At 36.0% G+C, this 20,659-nt stretch overlaps 1 protein-coding gene across 1 annotated transcript in view; it reads right to left on the bottom strand.

The window, feature by feature from the left end:
* Window positions 1-1,641: 1,641 nt before the first annotated feature.
* abca7 (ATP-binding cassette, sub-family A (ABC1), member 7) overlaps window positions 1,642-20,659 on the bottom strand; it is a 60,827-nt gene continuing 41,809 nt past the window's right edge. The window contains exons 41-50 of the mRNA XM_052101202.1: window positions 11,441-11,570; window positions 10,923-11,046; window positions 10,742-10,804; window positions 9,886-9,992; window positions 8,457-8,598; window positions 8,210-8,344; window positions 6,933-7,036; window positions 6,255-6,347; window positions 5,812-6,055; window positions 1,642-3,988 (exon numbers count right to left, since the gene is read on the bottom strand). Of these exons, the coding sequence (XP_051957162.1) occupies window positions 3,590-3,988; window positions 5,812-6,055; window positions 6,255-6,347; window positions 6,933-7,036; window positions 8,210-8,344; window positions 8,457-8,598; window positions 9,886-9,992; window positions 10,742-10,804; window positions 10,923-11,046; window positions 11,441-11,570 (1,541 nt within the window). The 3' untranslated portion in view covers window positions 1,642-3,589. The remainder of the gene's footprint in view (window positions 3,989-5,811; window positions 6,056-6,254; window positions 6,348-6,932; window positions 7,037-8,209; window positions 8,345-8,456; window positions 8,599-9,885; window positions 9,993-10,741; window positions 10,805-10,922; window positions 11,047-11,440; window positions 11,571-20,659) is intronic.

Here is a 20,659-nt window from a genome sequence, read left to right as displayed (position 1 = left end):
ACACCAGCCGATGACATGGCTCCCCAAACCAACACAGACTGTGGAAACTTCACACTGGACTTCAAGCATCTTGGATTGTGTGCCTCTCCATTCTTCCTCCAGACTCTGGGACCTTGGTTTCCAAATGAGATGCAAAATTTGCTCTCATCAGAAAAGAGGACTTTGGACCACTGAGCAACAGACCAGTTCTTTTTCTTTAGCCCAGGTAAGACGTTTGACATTTGAAGCCCATGTCCAGGACCCGTCTGTGTGTGGTGGCTCTTGATGCAGTAACTCCAGCCTCAGTCCACTCCTTGTGAAGCTCCCCCACACATTTGAATGGCCTTTTCCTGACAATCCTCTCCAGGCTACGGTTATCCCTGCTGCTTGTGCACCTTTTTCTTCCACACTTTTCCCTTCCACTTAACTTTCTATTAATGTGCTTTGATACAGCACTTTGAGAACATCCAACTTTTTTGCAATTACCTTTTGAGGCTTTCCCTCCTTGTGGAGGGTGCCAATGATGGTTTTCTGCACAACTGTCAGGTTAGCAGTCTTCCCCATGATTGTGAATTCAACTGAACCAGACTGAGAGACCATTTAAAGGCTCAGGAACCCTTTGCAGGTGTTTAGCTGATTAGAGTGTGACACTTTGAGCCTACAATACTGAACCTTTTCACAATATTCTAATTTTCTGAGATTCTGAATTTGGGGTTTTCATAAGCTATAAGCCATAATCATCAAAATGATATCAAATAAAGGCTTGAAATATCTTACTTTGCTTGTAATGAGTCTATATAATATATTAGTTTCACCTTTTAAGTTGAATTACTGAAATTAATGAACTTTTGCACGATATTCTAATTTTTCGAGTTTCACCTGTATATAGATCAGTGGGTGAAACACTTTCTTATGAAGTGTTACATTCATGCAAGCTGACAGATGGCGCTTTTACTCCGATGTGAGCAAGGAGCTCTAAAATAGGTTGTGAGTGAAAAGGTGGATGTGACGTCATTGAGGAACTTTTCCTTTGCCAACAAATTGTTTTGTTGTTGTGAGGTTCTAAAGTCAGTTTGGAGTTGCAGAAATAGTTAGTCTTGTGTAAATTGTCTTGTGACCATTTAGCTTTATGCTAAACTAAAATACTATTTCGAGCTCTTTTACTTGGACCTGTAATATGGTACGATTGTATTTTTTCTATCAAGATAATCCATGTTAGTTCATAATCTTTCTTCAGTAAGACTTGTGATATTAGGGCAAAGACGTAGGCCCTACTGCAAAAATCTTGTTCTTGATGAGAATTATCAGCGTTGCTGCATTACAACAGCTATTTCTGAGCATCTTTTTAAGAAGCATTCCCCCAACCCTAATTATATTATATATTATATTGCAAGGTTGTGGTGTTACATCGAAAACCACAACAATTGTGTAACATCATTGAATTTCATGGTAAAGATGAAGAGGTCAATACCAAATACAAATACTGCTGAAATGTTATTAAAAATGTATTAACATAAGACAACAACTGACATTTTACCATAGTGAAAATATTTATTTTACTTTTTTTATATTATTACTTTGTTGAATATCTCTGGTGGAACAAACCTTAAGATACCCAGAGTAGGTGCAAATGAAAGCTTAAGTCCTTAGGTAAAACAACAAACACATTCAACGTGAGAGCAGTTAAACATGACAGCTGCCAGAACTACTGTCGTTTACCAGAGACAGAGCCATCTCATCCCGGTCTTATTTGACTGCCAGTAATCATCCATAAAATCAGCACTCAGAAAATATCATTCACACACATAATTCATATTTTTTAATTCTCCAAAGTATGGCTTTTAGGAGACAACTCAGTTTCACAGAAAGTGAATGAGGAACAAAAAACATTCTGTAATGTCTTACAGCCACATCGATTAGTGAAAACATACAGTACTGTGCAAATGTTTTAGGCACTTGTGTAAAACTTTAAAAGTGAGGATTTCTTAAAAAAAATAATGCCATAAAAAGTTTTCATTAATCAATTAATGTCATCCAAAGACCAGTAAACAGAAAAAGCACTAAATTAATATTTGGTGTGAACACTTTTGCCTTTAAAACAGCACCAGTTCTCCTACTTACACCTGGACACAGTTTTTCTTTGTCATTGGCCGATAGGATGTTTAAAGCTTCTTGGAGAATTCGCCAAAGTTCTTTCATTTATTTAGGCTTTCTCAATTACTTCTGTCTTTTCATTTAATCCCAGACTGACCCGATGTTCAGTGGGGGGCTCTGTGAGGGCCAGGTCATAGGTTGCAGGGCTCCCTGTTCTACTATTCTGTCTGCAAAAGGAATGTTTGGGAGTACAAAATGTATATTTCCTATTGACACACTAAAGCTGAAGATATAAATAACCATTTTATGACAAATGTTGTTGTGAAACATCTTATGTGCTTAAGATTTTTGCACCGAAATGTACATACCATTTAGTTACAACTTCCCTTAACCGTTTTTGATTGCATACAAACTGACACTAATCCATTTTTGTTCAATATAGTGTTTCCATAAAATAAATAAATAAAACCCTCATTATTGCACACCAGACTCCAGCACAGTGTCAACATATTTAATAATACATTCTTTTCTGAGCATATATATTTGCATATAAATATTCTTTCATATTAACATCCAGATTCATGCACATTGCAAACTTTAAATTTAAGCTTCACTAGTAATTTCATCCATAATATCGCTGGTATTTTTGTAAATACAAGAAATACAAAATTTAAAGTAGGCTACAGTACATATCGAGTATTGTAACAATCATTGAAGTGCATTAAGATACAGTGATATGCCTGACTGAAACTTTAGATTTTCTTTAAGCTTAAGTGCATCAGAGAAAAAAGTTAGATAAAAACTCACATTACATAAATAAGAGCAATAAATAAAAATATTGACTACATGAAGGCAGTTTTTGAGTTTGATACCAGCTTTACACTGCACATTTAAAATACAAACATAAAAATAAAGAGGTCTGACATCATGTAACATTTCCAGTTCAAGCATTTGGTCCCAAATTGGGTCATACAAAGCAAACACTATATGAAACTGCAACTGACAACATGACAATATGCATAATGGATCTGTTGGAGAGGTCTGGCAAAGATTTCCCTCCAAAACATAATGCCATATGTTATGGTGTGTAACTTCAAGTTTCAGAATACAACACAACATACAATCAATGAAGAATTGCAGAATTAACAGGGTGAATTAACAGGCCAATTAATATTTGGCATTATACTGACATTGGCCAATAACATCAAGTGTTCACTTGGACAGAGTTTCGGCTTGGTCGATTAACCTTTACATACTTCACTGTACTGTGTATGCTGTACATCGACATTATATGAGACTTCGGGCCACTCTGCTTTCTAGATATTGGCATCAGCCAATGAAAAACACATATTGGTTGACCACTAATTGATTGACTGAATGAATGATTGATTGATTGATTTTAGGGTAACTAAACTAAAAGTGAACAAGGCACCAAACGTGGAGGAAGAATGATGCCTTTCTAATGTTCCTTGGTGAGCCGTTTTAAGTCAGTTCCATTCTGAATGTCTTTGTCTTTTCACATTTTGCTTTCCTGTGTTTTGGTACTGACAATAAACAATGCAGATGGGTCTTTGGTACCAGATGCTTGGTCTCCAGGTGGGTTCGATCCATTAGCTGCTGCCCCGACAGGTTCCATCTTGATCTGCTGATGCTGTCTTGAGACGGACTGACTGTTTGATTTGCTCTTTTTAGTCTTTTGTCCACTGGTTCGTGGCTCAGAGGTTTGTCCTGAGAAAGCAGCCTGTTCTGCAGAGGGTGATAAGTGTGAGCTTGGTGTTGAAGAACTGCTGGGTTTCTCCAGGTTGAGTTCAGTAGGTCGCTGAGGTCTGGTGGTTTGAGCTGCCACTGGTGCACCATTTACTGTTACCTCCTGTTGATTATCATCTGTCTGCTCCTTAGCAAAGTTAACAAACACCTGCAAGAGAAATCATTTTTGCCTAGTTTCTCTAGAGTAATGTCCTTCAAATAGAAACAGTGTCTGTTCCAAATCCTAGTTTGCTGCCTATGTAGGCATCACTTAAATATCAAGAGTTTTGTGGCTTTTAGTACATGTCTGTTAGCTTTGAGGTAATTTCTAAGCTTGTGTATTCCTAAACGCTAGAGCTGGGTATTGATACAGATTTCCTGATTCGATTCTGGTGGGACCGACATTTCTGTTACAATGTACATTTTGATCTCAGCTAATGCTCTAAATTATAAAGGAACCTTCTAGGCAACCCTTCTAGGTACAATCTGAAAATATAAAATTTTACAAATTATATTTCAATATTAGTTTTTCATCAAAATGGTCACATTTAAGCTTTTGAAAAACTCAGTCCATTAAATCAATTAATGTCTTCAAATTACATATATTATGTTCAATGTTGTGTAAGTTGTGTAACAAATTACTAATAATTTCTCTAAAATTGTTATCAGATTACTTTACTAATTACTTAATTGAAAAAGTAATTACATTACTAATTACTTTAAGTTACTTTCTAAATAAACGCCGCTCAACAAATTCAAAATAATGTCTTCGTTTTTCCACAAAAGTCCTACACTCAGCACCTCACATTTCTCCATCACAATGACTTGTTATGGGCCATAATTTATTTATTCTACATAAATAATATATTTGAAATATGCATAATGCTTAACTTAAAAGTAATTCAATGAACTGAAAGTCAGTAACTGTTATCTGATTACAAGAATTAAAAATGTAATGTTACATTACTTTTGACAAAAAAATTATTTTGTTATAAATTAATTTAATTTATTTGATTACAGTAACTAATTACTCTGAAATTGGATTACACCCAACACTGATTCTGTTGCATACTTACATAATTTGTACTATTTACAAGTATTTCCATTGATATGTTGAACACTTTCTTAATCAGTACTGTGTCTTTAAGACGAGCGTCATCAGCCAATAAGCGCATATACCGAGAGAAGACATCTATAATTTCTTCAGTCCATCCATGTGTTATTAGAATTCAATGTTTCTTTTCTTTTTTTTTTTTTTTTTATCAACAACTGACTGTTAAAAGAGACATTATTCAATGACATATGGATCCATGGATATCATCTTTGGACACAGAACGAGTTAAACCAAACTTTTACTCTCAACACGCAGTGAAAGGAGCTCCGTGCTAATAAATTCTCCACTATACATCAATCACTGGTGAGTGAAATCTGAACATTTATTAGACAGTGGCTTATCATAACACATTTTTAGTCTCATAGCTTGAGATTTGGTTGCATATTCAAGTGATTTAATTGCAATATAGAATGTTGTCACAAAGTAAAAGATCGATTTAAGAATCAATATCGAGATGGTTCAAACAAAGATTGTGATGCATCAGAAAATCTATATTTTTATCCATCCCTACAAAATGCTAACAAAATTCCACAGATTTTAATGAAATCAAATAGAATGCAAAATCAAATAGCTCTATATAATGAGAATGTGGCAAATGGTTCATTGTTGTGATGAAACTAAAGCTGTTTTTAAGTGTCTCACTCTATGAGTGACAACACTGTGTGACATTAAAAGACTGCATTCTGTTCCATACCACTGCGCTGCGCCAGCTGTTATTGAATGGAAGAATGCATCCTGTGAGACCTAAGAAGTTTTATGTTAATTAATTGACTATTTTCCCAAATATTTGTGCATGTCTTGGGCCTATGTACATAATAGACAGCAAGATAGCTAACTAGGTTTAGGATTAGAGCTCAGTCTCAGGACTGTACTTTTACCTGATCCAGTGTAGTCTGTGACACAGAGTAGTCAGCTATTCCTAGCTTCTCATAATTATTTGACAGAACCTCAAAGATGCAAGCGAGTGAACAGCCCTGTGATGGCATCTGGTACTGGAGCACGTTCTGATGTCTCTCCTTCAGCTGAATACCAGGGAAGGATTTCTGGATATAGGTGTCCACAGGGCATGGTTCAGTAGACGGGGCTGACAGGCGAAGGATTATCGTGTAACCATCACCAAACCTGACAGGAAAAAGTAGGAGGACAAGAATCTTTTGTATGCATGGTATACATGGATGACATCCTACATTTGCCATAATGTGTTATACACAGCAAGAGTACACTGGGTGGGATACTGTATTATAAAATACAATACACTCAAATAGACTAATTATTTGTTAATTTAGAACCCAGTAATAGTCATTCTGGCCATAGCAGGAACCTGTTCTTGAGGTGCTGAACTGAGCCTAGGCACTGGAACCTGCCATTCACCATGATGGCCATACGGGTACACAGGGCCTCACATTCTTCCATACTGCAAAGATAGAAGAGCATCCAGGGTGCAGAGATGTTCAGAAAACATGTACAGAAATGACATCTGAACAACTCATTGCAAACTGTATAATATTCATACAACTTTAAGCAAACATAAATGCATTTGCACAGAGTTCAAATACATCAATGTAATCTTAGGGGCTATTCAGATAGTACCTGTTCTTGCACTTAAAAAATGTAGACACAATTCAAATAATGAAACAGAATGTGGGTGTCTCGAGATGCATTTTTTAAATTTGACACTTCACACAGCATCTTAAAAACATGACACAATGGGAAATATGGTAATAAGTGAAAGTAGGCATTGATGTGTTTTTGTGGAGGCGGTCAGATGCAAATGTCTACCATGGTGTGACATCATAATGTGGAGGAAGTAGAGAATGAGTAATTTTGTCAGCTTCGCGTGCTTGTTCATAAATGGGTTTACAGTGCATTTTCAACATGTTTTCCATGCCCACCTTGAATGCTGTATCCTCTTAATATATCGGTGCAGAAATGAACACCATGCAAACGCAGTATGTGTGAAACAAGCCAAACTGTATAATATCCTAATAGTGCCCCCTACCTGTGGGAGGTGAGAACAACAGCCCGTCCCTCTTTGATCACACCGAGGATACAGTTCCAGAGGAAGCGCTTAGCCTTCGGGTCCATGCCAGTCGTTGGCTCATCCTGAGAATCCCAGTAAGGATGGAAAAAATGTCATGCACACATCATCTGATACATTGGTTCAAAAAGCAAGTCAGTCAAATCTGGTCTAAAATGACTCTGCACCAGTATTTAATGACGTGATCTAGTGCTCTAACTTCACAATGGTGAATAGAAAATTGTGTCTGAACTAGAGCTGTCAGAATTAATACATTAACGTATGCGATTAATTAAAAAACATAAATTGTGATTAACGCATTTAAATTTAATACAGCATAAACACTTGTTGGAAGGGCAGAACCTCTGCGATGTGTCCACCCAGAGTCATTACACTGACACAAACTTCACAACACGCACACACAATAGCGCTTCTGTGTCAGTGATAAAATTATGGATAAAGGACTTCTTATCGCTATTTGATGTACAAAACAAACCCAAATGAGACTTGTGATAGAAATCTAGTATCTAGTTTTAGCCTCTGTAAGGCACTTGAGATGTTTTTGTCTACAAGCGCTTTGCATGTGGAGTTCAAAAAGGCACTTGAACGAAACATGAACGCAGCTTCACGATTGCTGTAAGAAAGCATCTACCGGCAGATTAATATTGTGGAAGATGAGAGTTTAAGAGATTAAATGTCCATTGCAATGAATATGCAACTTATGGGGGGACTAGTTCTTTGAAATTAGTCAACCTTCCAATTAGACTTTGGAAAACGTTTAATGTTACTCAAATTAGTGCTTTTTTTCTTTATACTGCAGAAGGCTTTGTATGAAAAATTTTAATAAAGCATTATATTGTTGCATATTGTTTTGTTTTATTTCCCAAGATGGAAATAAATGTATTTTGACAGGAAAGGAGTACATATAGTATGAAATTTCAGTACTTTCAAAATCTACGATTAATCGTGATAAAAAAAATAAATAAAAAAAAAGCGATTAAGAATTTTAATCGACTGACAGCACTAGTCTGAACACATTATGGCAGATTTTGATAATCAGTGCTGTTGTCCTCATGCCAGATTGTTGTCAAATGACACACATGCATGCTTCTGCGCTATAACAGAAATTTAAGTTTACTCGCAGACATGCAAAATGAGGAATTTAATGTCTCTATGCTCCTACAATTGATAACAGAAAAGACACACAGCTCCTCAGTCACAAAAACATTGGTCTCATAGGTGTGCATGGGCAGTCATACCAGGAAGATGACAGGAGCAGCTCCAATGAGAGAAATGGCTGTGGAGAGTTTGCGTTTATTTCCTCCACTGTAGCCGCCAGCCTCTCGCTCAGCATACTGACTCAGACCGAGCTTTTGCACACCCCACTGTGCCACCTACAGGACCGATATTTACAAGAACAGTTAGTTAGCTAAATATCTCCATTAACCCTGACCTTTGGTTTAATTCTAGATACTTCAATAATAATAATCTTGGAGAGTTCTGTACCTTTGCCACATGAGCCTCTGGCACTCCTCTGAGGCGGGCATAGAATTCCAGGTGCTCTCGTCCTGTCAGTAGGTCATTGATAGCGTCAAACTGAGGACAGTATCCCATCAGCTGATGAACTTTCTCCATTTCTGTAAGAACACTGAATATAAAAAAAGAGTGCATCAATTTACCATTACACACTGTGCTTAGACTAAATACATTTTAGCAAAAGTGCTGTCAGTAGATCACATTTTTTAATAGCAATTAATCGCAGATTTTGAAAATGCTGAAATTTTACATCATCTATATACTTAAAATGATATATACATAAAATTTTACAAACAAAGCCGTCTACAGTATAAAGACAGAAATGCACTAAAATATCACCAATTCAAGTAACATTAAACGTTTCCCAAAGTCTAAGTGGGAGTTTCACTAATTGAAAGAACTAGCCCCCCCATAGGTTGCATTTTCATTGCAATGGGCATTAGATCTATTAAACTCTCATCCTTCAAAATATAAATCTGCCGGTAGACTGTGGCTATCCACTTTCCTACAGAAATCGTGAAGCTGCATTTATGATTGGCATCAGTGTTTCTATGACAGCTTTAACTTCAAATGAAAAGCGCTTGCAGACAAATATGTCTCATTCTGCATGTTGGTGATAGTAAGACCTCAGCCGTGCTTCTATGCTAATTAAAATGCACCTTACATAGGCTGAAAAATACTTGTTTTTATCACAAGTCCCATCTGGGCTTTTTTTGTACATCAAATATAGTTAAGAGGTCCTTTCTCCATCTTTTAATTACTGACATGGGATCGCTGTTATGTGCGTTTGTGGTGTGTGCGTCCGGATGGACACATTATAACGGTTCTGCCCTCCCAACAAGTGTTTATGCTGGTTTATGCTATATTAATGGTAAATGTGTTAATCGTGATTAAGAAAAATAACGCTTTAAACTTTAATTAATCGCATGCGTTACTTCGTAAATTCTGACAGATATACTAAGTAATACTGATTCTTCTGGAATAAAATTGAAATCCCTATTCACTTTATATCTTGCTTTCTACTTGTTCAAATCAAGATACAAGCACAGCGCATCCGACATAATATAAGAACAAGAATGAGTAGAGGAACAAACTGCACAAATTTAATTGGTTCTCATGTGTCTCATTATGCCCGAGCTTTAAACATATGGAGCATGTGCATGAGATTTAAAAGCAAATAATGGCTTATATTATAGTCTGTTTCTCATACATGTTTCTCTATCATATGGCTTTGGAAGACTTGCATAAACTAATTTTATGATGCTTGATTGGACATTCTGCTAAATGTCTCCATTCAGTTTATATATAAGTAAATGATGACAGAATTTGTATTTTTGGGTGAACTATATCTTTAAAAGAGATGCTTTAGCATGTGAAGAAGAGATGATGGTGGTCTAACCTGTGGTTGCTAAGAAACGCCTCTCCATAAGTGATGCTGGTGTCACCCGTGAGCATACGGAAAGTTGAGGTTTTCCCTGCCCCGTTTACACCCAAAAGCCCAAAGCACTGCCATGGAAAAAGAAAACATGTCAAAACCTGCTTCACATACAACAATCTAAACTTGCTCTACAACATAAGACAATTTAGATATGTCTCAAAAGCCCTGTTTACACCTGGTATTAGGTAATATGCAATTCGGGTGATCCTATTGCTAGATTCATATGTAAACAGGCTCCAAAACATTTTGTGATCAGATCACCATATTGGGACCACATTCGGAGGTAGTCAAAACAATATGTGGCCACATTGCATTTGTAGTGTAAACATTAATCCGTTTCGATGCGTCCCGGCCAACATCAAGGAGCCACCTACTCACTTCTCAATCAACCATTGCGCTAAAGCAAGGGTTTTTTATTTTTATTTTATACCCTTTTCTCCCCAATTTGGCATGCCCAATTCCCACTACTTACTAGGTCCTCGTGGTTGCGCGGTTACTCACCTTAATCCAGGTGGCGGAGGACAAATCTCAGTAGCCTCCACTTTTGAGACTGTCAATCCACACATCTTATCACATGGCTCGCTGTGCATGACACCGCGGAGACTCACATCTTGCGGAGGCTCATGCTTCTCTCTACGATCCACGCACAACCCCATTGAGAACGAGAACCACTGATCGCGACCACGAGTAGGTTACCCCTTGTAACTCTACCCTCCCTACCAGCTGGGCCAATTTGTTTACTTAGGAGACCTGGCTGGAGTCACTCAGCACACCCTGGATTCAAACTCCAGTGGTGGTAGTCAGAGTCAATACTCACCTCTCCTCGAGGAATGCCTAAGCAAAGCCGATTCACCGCTGGCATCCTGCCTGCCTTATACACCTGCAGAGACACAAAGAATCATGGTTTTACCCTTAAATGGTTCAACCAAGATTTCTGTTTAAATATTTTAATTTATATTTAATATTCTGTTTGTGTGGTATTTTGTGTGCTTTTGTACCTTGCTGAGGTCTGTGAGGGTCAGAATGTCTCCTTTAGCTCTCCCATTCTTGACACGGTCTCTCTCTCTTGCCACATCCTCGTCCTCTATGCCCAGTGGGGGCAGCACAAACCCTGTCCATCGGCTGTGGGGGAATTATCAGTTACTATACCAGGGGGTCTAGGTTCGGATGGTTGGAATGGGGAGTTAGCCTCTGCTGCTAGATGCCATAACTACACCACAATGCGTGTACGATGCAAGCTTAAGATATTTACTAGTGCATGGCTTTGGTTTTTTTGTGGTGCCATCAGACAATCAGCATTGCCATTTTTTAGGGGCTCCAGAGTGATTAGTCACATAATGTGATTGGCTCAAAAAAATGTGGCAGCATTCATGGATGCATACACTGCCCAAGCCTTTGAGATGAATGGGAATACTTCAAGTATTATAGACCTCATTGAACTAGGCAGCTACATTTTGAATTAGTCAATACCATATTTAACAAGACATTATTCAAAGAGCTAGGAAAAAATATGTACCTAAAATGAATGAAGAATTTATACTGCAGCAGAACAGTAAAGATGAAGAACACAATCCCTTCCATCGCCATGGCAAACAAGTTCTTCCCTACAAAATCCCAAGACAGAGGATCCAGATTCTGCTTGGTTCCTGTAGAGATTTACAAAAAAGTTTAATTTAAAAACATAAAAAATGTACATAAAAAATGTAAATGACAGGTTTGCTTCTCAGTCCAACTATGGCTGCATTGAATCAGTATTAATGTACAGGGTGACCCCAAAAAAACCTCTGTTTAATAGCTCATATCTTAAAAATGCATGAACGCATAAGATTTTTGGCATACTTCTATTACTTAATGTAAACCAAAAAATTACGTCACTGTGACGGCATCGTGAGCAACAACACATGTGTGTTCATTTTGTTCTTTACAGAAAGTCGTATAGGGACGGCAAAAATCTTGGAAATGCCTTTATACATTTTTAAGATATGAGCAATTAAATATAGAGGCCCCGTTTGTTTTGGGCCACCCTGTATATCTAATAATCACACAGTAAAGATTATGTCAATAATTGAAGTCATTTTATGTTATATTACATTAGATTACATTTAACTTTATTATATGATGCTTTTTTTAAATGTTAAATTGCTGCTTTCACTTAAAAAAACTAAAGCACTGTTCTATTACTGGCTCTTAAATAATTAATTATTTTTTTTTTTACCTATTTAAGAAACACTTGAAGGCTTATAATATTGACATTAAAATAAAAAGGGGTGTTTTCAATAGCATATTTGTTTATTTATTATTTTTCAGCAGTTGGGGTGCCGTGGGGAAAAAAAAAAACTTCAGAAAGTTTTAGAACCACTGGTCTAGAGCTTTCAACCCTGCACTATACCCTGGGTTAAAATCATTTTAAACCATGGTTTAAGGCCACTTTTAACCCTGTGTTAAGCAATGTTTCACACTTGTTATTTTGAAAGGGGTTTAATAACCCTTTTAAAGGGATAGTTCACCCAAAAATTAAAATACTTTCATAATTTACTTACCCTCATGCCATCCCAGATGTTATGATTTTCTTTATTCTGCTGAACACATAAGATTTTTAGAAGAATATCTGTAGGTCCATATGGTGACCAAAACTTTTAAGCTCCAAAAAGCACAAAAAGGCAGCATTGAAAGTAATTCAAAAGACTCCAGTGGTTAAAACCATGTCTTCTGAAGGGATGATAGGTGTATGAGAACAGATCAATATTTAAGGCCTTTTTTAAAATACACCTACATTTTCACTTTCACTCACACTTTTTATTATTGGCGATTCACATTCTCCATATATATCACCACCTACTGGGCAGGAGGAGAATTTATAATAAAAAAGGACTTAAATATTGATCTGTTTCTCACCCGCACCTATCATATCACTTAAAAAGACATGGATAAAACCACAGGATTCATATAGATTACTTGTATGCTGCATTTATGTGCTTTTTGTAGTTCTTCTAAAAATCTTTGTTTGTGTTCTGCAGAAGACAGAAAGTCATACACATCTGGAACGGCATAAGGATGAGTAAATTATGAGAGAATTTAAATTTTTGGGAGAACTATCCCTTTAAACCTGGGTAATGAAACCCTGCACTAGAGCATAGTCAGTATGGCTTTTGTGGTGCTAACTAGACTTGCCACAATATCATAATTTTCACACCAGTGTAGTGTTCATGTTCAAACCGACTAACACCAGTATTACCGCTGGCTGGACACTAGGTACTATGTAAAAGTACTATGGGGTAGTTTGCATTAAGTAATAGCCTACACATTAATGCAAGGCAGCTAGATTTCAAACTCTTCAAACTTTATTTTTTCATTTCTTTTAACTAAAAATTAAACTGAAAAAATGAAGTGCAATTAAAATGTGTGTTGTTGAACTTATTGAAAGATGGCTTTACAACAGTTGTGAAGGGCAATATCTCTCTGGCAATGCACCTACTTCATCTGTGCATTCTCTCCATCATGGGCTACCGGTCGGGTATTTCGTTGTCCCAGTAAATACATCACTTACTGTGGGTTGTTGCGGGTTTAATGTTGGTTTTTTATTACCTTTCATCCCAGGACCTAGTTTAGCTGCCCCGGAAGAGTAACGACTTTGAATGTGTGTGAATAAATTTGTTTTTTCCTTCTAGGGCTGGGCGATATGTAAGAAATATATTCACAATATTTTTATAAAAAAAATATTATATTACAATATCCAATTACATTGTCAACCCCCCGGATGAGGGATTGGTGAATATTCTTGCTTTTGTGATTTTGAATTGAAAATTAATTAATTTATTTAAAAAATGAAAAACTTAAATCAAAGATATTTCAAATTGCACTTCAAACTAAACAAAAAAAATTAAACTAATGAAGTGCTAAAATATATATATATATTCTATAAAGTACTGACAACATTTCTCCCAAATAAACCCGCAACAACCCGGACAACGATATATCTAGGGCTGGGTATCGTTTTTCGATACCGATACCAATATCTTGACTTAGATACCGGTTCCTAAACAACACTTTTTCCAATACTTTGGTCGAAAAAAAAAAAAACTCAAGAAAGCAGGAAAATGATGAACACCGGTATTACCTCTGGTTGGACGCTAGGTGGTGGTACTATGGGATAATGTTCGGTAAACATGGTTAGGGTTAAGCTTACACAATAAAGCAAGACACCTTGGTTTCAAACTTTGAACTTCATTTTTTATTCATATAACTAAAAGTTCAAATGAAACTGGAAATAATTAAGCATAATTAAGCATTTAAAATGTGTTGTTCAACTTTTTGAAAGATGGCTTTACAACAGTTGTGAACATCTCTCTCTGGCAAAAAAGCTTCATCCGGGCATTCTCTACCTGTCGGGTATTTGTTATCCAGGAAAATATATCATGTGTTTGAATAAATTTGTTTTGTTTCCTCCCTCACAATATATATATATCCAATTACATCGGAAACCTCGGGGCTGAGGAATTAGTGAATATTCTTGCTTTATTGATTTTGCATTGAAAATTAAATAATTTATTTAAAAAACGTAACCACCTTTCCATTTACCGTCAGGCAAGAATCCGTCTAAACATGCAGGCGGAAAATTACTTACACAAATAAAGACATAAAAACAATTAAAAATGTAAAAATAATAAATATAATGATGATAATAATTACTGTAACAAATCATGCTTCGAGGTGAACTTGTTTTTGTATTATTTTATATAGTTTGTATTATTTTACAGGATGCAGAGTTGAGTTCACAATAAACTGCTCTGTGGAAATAAAGTGACCTGGTTCTCAAAACACCTCTTGAACTGAGATGTCTGAGGTCATTTGCACACTCATAAAAAATAAAAAATTAAAATCGGAAGGCAGAAACAAAGAGTGAGATCCTTAGATGCACGTGTTCCTCGAGACTGCACGCCTCCATATCAGCGTGTCATATATTCCCATATACGGCTTTTCTGTCATCTGGACTTAATAATATAATAAAGAGTGTTTCTTCAAATGCGTGTCTTTGTGTCAACGGGCAAATTATTTGTTATATTAATTTGATAATAATAATAATAATAATAATAATTTAATAGATTAATGGGAAAACGAGCCAAATATCGTCATGACATGGTCAAAGGCATCAGCTATTGGTGATCTCGCTGACCATCATTGATCCCGAGATCATCATCTGTTTGCCCGTTTAACCCGAATGTGCATTTCTCTCTATAAAATAACTAAGTGTTCAGACAGTCTCTTGATGGTTTTTCCGACACATTCAGAATCATTACCGCTTTTCCCTGTGTCGCTGCAGCTCGCTTTGTGCGTACGCTTGTAAAAACGCTATTTTAAAGGCTCATTATTATGGTTTAGTATTTCTCTGTAATGTAGAACTGTGTTAGCAATGTTACGTATAACATTCTTTCTCAGCCCTGGAATTCAAACCCTTTTCTGATCCTAGTGATTTTCCTTCATGGCTAAACACAGCCAATCACCAGCACTTTTAGATTTGGGCACATCTAGCATGCTAGATTTATCACTGACGTAGACAAGATTATAACCCCCTAGGTATCGAAATTTGCTACCGAACGACAAGACATTTTTCAATACTCGATTGTTTAGAGGCAGTTCGGTCGGTGCATAAAATGTATCGATACCCTCAATACCCAGCCCTAAATATATCTATATATATATATGATGGAGAGAATGCACGGATGAAGTAGGTTCATTGCCAAACACTGCATCTTTTTTGTTATTTTGACCAGTTGTAAGCTGTCAAATAAATGCTCTAAATGACAATATTTTAATTTGGGAGAAATGTTGTCAGTACTTTATAGAATAAAACAAAAATGTTTATTTTACTCAAGGACATACCTATAAATAGTACATTTATGATAATTTATGATTTACAACTGATAATTTTGCAGCTGTCTCTTAATTTCTTTACAGAGCTGTATATATACTGGCGGTCAAAAGTTTGTAATAATGTACAGATTTTGCTTTTAGAAAATTGTATTTAGTACATTAATTCCCCAAAGTGGCATTCAACCGATCAAAAAGTATAGTCAGGATTGTCATTACTGATGTAAAAAACAGCACCATCACTATTTGAAAAAAGTTATTTTTTATCAAATCTAGACAGGACCCATTTCCAGCAGCCATCACTCCAACAACTTATCCTTGAGTAATCATGTTAAAATGCTAATTTGGTACTAGAAAATAACTTGCCATTATATAAAACACAGTTGAAAGATATTTGGTTCATTAAATTAATCTTAAAATTGTCTTTGTGTTTGTTTTTCAGTTGCCACAGTATGCAATAGACTGGCATCTCTTAAGGTCAAATTAAGGTAAAAAATAGAAAAATAGAAACAGCTGTCTCTAGAATTTTGTCAGTCAATCATTGTTTTGAGGAATGAAGGCTATACAATGCTTGAAATTGCCAAAAACTGAAGATTTAATACAAAGGTGTACACTACAGTCTTCAAAACTAACTCTAACAAGGACAGAAAGAAATGTGGAAGGACAGATGTACAACTAAATACGAGGATAAGTACATCAGAGTCTCTAGTTTGAGAAATAGACGTCCTCAGCTGACAGCTTCATTGAATTCTACCCACTCTAGGGTTGTGCCGATGGACGATATCATCGATATCATCGTCCATCGTGATGGCTGACCAACATCACGATGTAGAGCCACCATCGTGATGCCACGCCCCCTTTTGCGAGTCTTGCTAGTGTGACTCACTAATCCTAGTCTCTTCTATAGTTAACCTAAAAACTTTGCAGGGATTGCTCTGTAAATTAAATTGAGAATATAACTAATGCATATATGCTATTTTAAATACTGTAGTATATGCCAGAGGCGTGGCGTGTTAGTCTGTGAAAATACCGTGTCAGGCAGGCTACACAAATATTGATCTTGACATTGTTAGCTTCTTGTCTTTTTTTTACATGTCTTACACTGTACATTTAGATTAAAATATTTTATGTTGTAGGCTACAAGAAAATAGCCTTTATTAATTAATTATTAGTAGTTGTAGTGTCTCAGAAAATCTTGCTCATTGTCACATAGCTCTTGCATACACTGAAGCGGCAGTTTAAGATAAACCCAGACCAGCGAGCGTCAAATAACTTTTGTCTGGTTAATACTTTTAAAGAAAAATTTCCTTGGCCATAAATCCATAATGTCAAATCAAATGAAAGAAACAAGGTGAATATGAATAACACACATTTATTAAAACATAGAAGAACAACAAATAAAGAACTAGAAAGCGGAACAACACTCAGACCGAAACTTCGGCATTAACATTTCACTTATAATTAGCAGCACAATTAACTTCAGCACAGGCTACAAAATAAATTATGATATTGAAATATTGTAAAGTGGTCATATGAACTACACAAATGAGCGTTTAAAAAATAATATGCAAAATCGAATAGCTCCACAGCGGATGGCGAAAAATGCGTAAAGATGTCTAATATCTTTCACCATAGACCATGTTTAAATTTCGATGTTTCTGGCCAGAAATACCAACATATTCACTTTATCTGGTTTTAATAAGCTGCGGATTGGAGTAACTACACTACCCGCTGTGCTGAAGACCCGCTCTGATGGAGTACTGGTAGCACATATGCACAGATATTTCCGTGCTAATCTTGCCATGAACGGAAACCTTTTGTCGTTCGTTTTCCACCAAGTCAGCGGGTCCTCTTCCCCATCAATGGCCATTTCCTGCAGGTAAATGGTCATTTCTGCCTCGACCTTTTGCTCATCAGTGAGTAAAATAACGAAATTATAGTTTTTAAATGGAAAGTATTTATGTAAAGAGATATATTAAAATAAAAAGTGCACAACTCTTCTTAAGTGAAAGCTAAAAAAAAAAATGCTTCACGTGCAACCTACTGATAAAGCCCGCCCCGCCCCACCCCACCCCACTGACGATATCATCGTCCATCGCGATGTTTTACTGTCAACATCGTCAACTGCCAATTTAGGGGACATCGCCCAACCCTAACCCACTCAACACCAGTTTCATGTACAACAGTAAACAGAATACTAGGGGGTGCAGGCCTTATGGGAACAATTGCAAAGAAAAAGCCACTTTTGAAACAGAAAACACAAAAAGAAAAGGTTAGAGTGGACAAAGAAACAAAGACAATGGAAAACAGATAATTGGAAAAGAGTGTTATGGATCTTAACCCCAATGAGATTTTGTGTGATCAGCTATACTGTAAGGTGCGTGAGAAGTGCCCGACAAGACAGCCACATCTATGGCAAGTGCTAAAGGAAGCGTGAGGTGAAATGTCACTTGAGTATCTGGACAAACTGACAGCTAGAATGCCATGGATCTGCAAAGCTGTCATTGCTGCACATGGAGATTTTTTAATGAGAACTCTTTGTAGTTCAAAATATAATTAGGGCTGTTGATTTAACGCGTTAATTCAATGCTATTAATTTGACAAGAAATAACGCGTTAAAATATTTAACGCAATTAATCGCACTGCCCTCAGACCATAATAGGGGAGATTCCTGAGAAATGCAAGCTTGTAGTACCGCCTGTTTACTCCAAAGGGCAGTAAGTGAAATTTCAGTTGTATGAGCAACGCACAGTTTATACAGTGAAGAAAACAACATTCAGCAGACACACAACACAAACATACGTTACGTTCTTGCGTTCAAAACACTTGAAGGAGTGCAAATGCGAACTAATGGATCTCAAGATGTGTTTAAAGATTGAGTATTAAACTATATTTAACTTGACCAGGGTTTCTGTTGTCCGGTAATTACCGGACATTGGCCGGTAAAAAAATTAAATGTCCGACAAAATTAAATCTCTCCGGTCAAATTGTCCGATTAAAATTGCCTAATAATCCCGTCCCCCTAACACAATCTGAATTTGAGAATAAGCCTAAAATGTATAAAGCAAAAATACACCGATCTCTTGCTATGTTATAAAGGAACAGGCTCTATCGTTTGAAAGTTATGAAACAACATCGCATGCTGCATTTCAAATAAAGCGCACGCCTAAAACGGCTGCAATATAGACCTAAACAACGAACGATTGAGTGAGACGTTTCAAATATGGCCAGGCCCAGGCAGACTAGCTTTATAAGCTTTTTTCAGAGGCCAGACGATGGTGAATCAGGAACATCTCATTATAGATAGATCAGTGCTTCTAATCCGCGCATTCGTGCAGTTTTTTTTCTCTATCATCAAAACTGAATAGCCTATGTCCATCAGTGCATGGTTACATATCAAGCAGGGACACGTTTGTGTGCATTTTATTTTGTGATTTCACCGGAAGAGTGAGAGTCTCCGCAACGGCGATAGATTGAAACGCGCGTCCTAGTGAAGATTGCGCAACTCGCGCAGCGCGTCGTCCATGCAACTGATAGCAGCGGACACGAGCGCTCAGCTTGATTTCAAAAACAACAGATTTTAGCGCTAGATCTCTTATTTAATAACGGACTAAATGAATGATCTGCTAGTTAACTGGAGATGTTTTATTTATTTGTATTAGGTACATCCGTGCCTCAATGTTTCAAAAAGTGAATGTGTGTGAAACCACAGTAAAAAAACAATTGGCGTTGATTGACGCCAATCGGACGTTCATGTTTTTTTTTTCGTCTATTTGAAAGTTAAGCTAATAATAATATGTTGCATTCTATACGGCCTGATTATGTCATTTTTTAAGTTACATAGACTGTCTCCAGTTTTCCTCAACTTGACTAATTAAGAGGCGATATATTTGACCGGCATATCATCAAAATGTCCGTAAAACGAAACCTCACCATTTTTTTCTAGCGGAAACTCTGAACTTGACACAGTGACCTAAACATTTTATATTTATGACACAACACACCCGAGACGCTACACAAGCATGTCTGACGCAGGTGTAAATTGACGGGCTCTTAAACTAGCCCTCATAATAAATCTCCAACTGATTGACAAATTCACTTGTGTAATGGATTGCTGTGAACTGTATACCAATGATTGACTTATGTTCAATAATATGGTAGTAAACAATACATTGTATTCTAAAGTCGCTTTTTGTATTGTCTTATCAATGATTAACTCTTCTGCCACAAGAATGTAATGTATTTTAATTATCTGAACATTTTTTATTATATATATATATATATATATATATATATATATATATATATATATATATATATATATATATATATATATATATATATATATTTTTAATATTTAAAGATTACTATGTATAATTATATATTTATATTAATATGTATAATCTTTATATATTGAATTATTGTTATATGAGGGGCTTTCTCAGCAAATATTTGTATATGCGATTAATTAATCGGGACACCATGTAATTAATTTTATTAAAGATTTTAATCGATTGACAGCCCTAATTGTAATATACATTTTTCACATTGTTAATGTCATGACTATAAATTGTGATCAGTTGAATGCCACTTTGGTGAATAAAAGTACACATTTCTTTCCATAAGAGCAAAATATGTACATTATTCCAAACTTTTGGCCACAGTGTATGTATATTATATATATATATATATATATATATATATATATATATATATATATATATATATATATATATATATATATGTATCCATCTATGACAACAGGCAGAAAAATACTAATACAAATTAAGGTCTAAAAACAATTATAAATGTAAGCATAATAAAGTTATAATTATATATATATATAATTATAATGATGATAATACTC

The sequence above is a fragment of the Xyrauchen texanus genome, chromosome 32 (assembly GCF_025860055.1).
Source record: "Xyrauchen texanus isolate HMW12.3.18 chromosome 32, RBS_HiC_50CHRs, whole genome shotgun sequence".
NCBI classification, from domain to species: Eukaryota; Metazoa; Chordata; class Actinopteri; order Cypriniformes; family Catostomidae; genus Xyrauchen; species Xyrauchen texanus.
Note: the sequence above shows the minus strand (reverse complement) of the source record. Positions and strands in the feature narration are given on the sequence as shown.